A 2,554-nucleotide genomic window follows, 5' to 3' on the forward strand; every position below is an offset into this window, starting at 1 on the left:
TGGCAAACACTATTGCTAGAAACGCTTTCTCTGTCACCGTATAATTAACCTGGGCATCATTCATAGTTTTGCTTGCATGGTACACCGGATGAAACATCTTGTTCACATTTTTCCCCAAGACCGCTCCTACCACAACGTCACTAGCATCACACATGAGCTCAAATGGCAAGCTCCAATTGGGTGCGGTGATGATGGGAGTGGTAGTCAATCTATACTTAAGAATCTTAAAAGCTTTCATGCAATCATCATTGAACACAAACTTTGCATCCTTTTCCAATAACTTGCACAAGGGATTCACCACCTTTGAGAAGTCTTTGATGAACCTTCGGTAGAATCCCGCATGCCCAAGAAAGCTCCTCACTCCTTTAACGGAAGTAGGAGGAGGGAGTTTTGAAATCACTTCAATCTTCGCTTTGTCCACTTCGATACCATTCTTTGAGATCTTATGGCTGAGGACAATGCCCTCCTCAACCATAAATTGGCACTTTTACCAATTAAGCACTAGGTTAGTCTCTTCACATCGAGCCAACACATTGTCAAGATTCTTCAATAATTCTTCAAAGGAGTCACCCACAATACTAAAATCATCTATGAATACTTCCAAGAAATCCTCTACCATGTCCGTAAAGATAGCCATCATACACCGTTGAAATGTAGCCGGTGCATTACACAAACCAAACGACATCTGTGAGAATGCAAAGGTGCCATACAGACATGTGAAGGTGGTTTTCTCTTGGTCTTCCAGTGCAATCAAAATCTGGTTGTAACCTGAGTACCCATCCAAAAAGCAATAATAGGCCCGCCCGGCAAGTCTATCCAACATCTGGTCAAGAAAGGGCAATGGAAAATGATCTTTGCGGGTCACTTTGTTCAGCTTTCGGTAATCCATGCATACCCTCCATCCGGTGATAGTCATAGTGGGGATCAACTCATTTTGCTCATTTGTGACCATAGTCATACCCCCTTCTCAGGCACACATTGTACCGGCGAAGTCCATGAACTATCCGTAATGGGGTACACAACCCCTGCATCTAGCCACTTGATAACTTCCTTCTTGATGACCTCTTGCATAGCCTCGTTCAATCTTCTTTGATGTTCCATGAAGGGTTTGGCATCATCCTCAAGTATAATCTTGTACATGCAAAAGGTAAGGTTTATCCCCCGAATATCAGCTAGAGTCCATCCAATTGCCTTCTTCCTTCTTTGGAGCACCACAAGGGTGGCATCTAACTGCACGTTAGTTAAGCACAAAGAAAGAATAACAGGTAAAGTTGAACGAGCGCCCAAGAATTCATACCTAAGGTGTGAAGGCAAAGGTTTCAACTCCAATGTGGGAGGCTCCTCGATTGAGGGCTTTGTTCGTGGAGTCTTTCTGTTCTCAAAATCCAATGAAAGTTTATGGGGCTCATATGAGTAAGAACCCATTCCTTGCAAAGCATTGACATACTCCACCAAGCCTTCATCCTCAGTCACATTATGGTTCAACAATACAGCTTCCAATGGTTCTTACATTAATCATGGCACTCGTATCATCAACTATCACCTCCGTCACAAGATCCACAAAAGAGCAAACCTCAGTACTATTCGGCTACCTCATTGATTTGCAAACATGGAGAACAACTTTTTCGTTACCCACCCGAAAGGTGAACTCCCCTGCTTCCACATCAACCAATGCCTTCCCTGTTGCTAGGAAAGGCCTTCCCAATATTATAGGTATCTCATAGTCGACTTCGCAGTCGAGAATAACAAAATCCACAGGCAAAATAAACTTGTCAACCCGGACAAGAACATCATTAATAATACCAAGCGGCCTCTTCATTGTTCGATTCGCCATTTGCAATCTCATTGAAGTATCTCTCGATTGACCAATACCCAAAGTTTTGAATACAAAGTAAGGCATCAAATTTATACCTGCTCCCAAATCAGACAAGGCCTTTGCAAAATCCGCACTCCCAATGGTACATGGAATGGTAAATGCGTCGGGATCTTCAAGCGTTGGAGCCATCGAGTGCACAATGACACTCACTTGATGAGTCATTTTGATGGTCTCACAATCCATAGATCTCTTTTTAGTTACCAAGTCTTTCATAAACTTGGCATATCCCGGCATTTGCTCGAGAGCTTCCACCAAGGGCACATTAATTGACAAGCTTTTCATCATCTCAATAAACTTCTTGAATTGGTTTTCATTCTTTTGCTTTGAAAGTCTTTGAGGGTAAGGCGGAGGAGGCCTTGGCAATGGAGTCTTGGCTTTAGGCATTACCGTTTCTGGTATGTCTATCACGTGTTACCTAGACGGGTTCACGTCATTTTGAGTATCCTCCTCATTGTCATGAATATCAATTCTCACCTCACCATTTAAATTCTCTTCACTCACTTGATCATGAACTATTGGATCATCATCATTTTGCACTTCAACATCATCACTCACAACTTTCTTTTGCTTGGAGGTACTTGTTTCACCACCTCTACCACTCCTTGTGGTCACCGCCATTGCATGGCCGGTATTGTTCCCACCCTTCGGGTTTACTACCGTGTCACTAGGTAGTGCCCC

General features: G+C 43.1%; 1 protein-coding gene across 1 annotated transcript; it reads right to left on the reverse strand.

Annotated features, from left to right (window-relative positions):
• Nucleotides 1–1,588: 1,588 nt before the first annotated feature.
• LOC138881622 (uncharacterized) lies at nt 1,589–2,260 on the reverse strand. Its single transcript, XM_070161863.1, has one exon. It carries the CDS (start codon nt 2,258–2,260, stop codon nt 1,589–1,591), a length of 672 nt encoding a protein of 223 aa, XP_070017964.1.
• Nucleotides 2,261–2,554: the final 294 nt, after the last annotated feature.

The sequence above is a fragment of the Nicotiana sylvestris genome, chromosome 11, assembly GCF_000393655.2.
Source record: "Nicotiana sylvestris chromosome 11, ASM39365v2, whole genome shotgun sequence".
In the NCBI taxonomy this organism is placed as follows: domain Eukaryota; kingdom Viridiplantae; phylum Streptophyta; class Magnoliopsida; order Solanales; family Solanaceae; genus Nicotiana; species Nicotiana sylvestris.

Coding starts and splice junctions, on each gene's coding strand:
- LOC138881622 (XM_070161863.1), bottom strand. CDS start 2,260: ATGCCTAAAGCCAAGACTCCATTGCCAAGGCCTCCTCCGCCTTACCCT.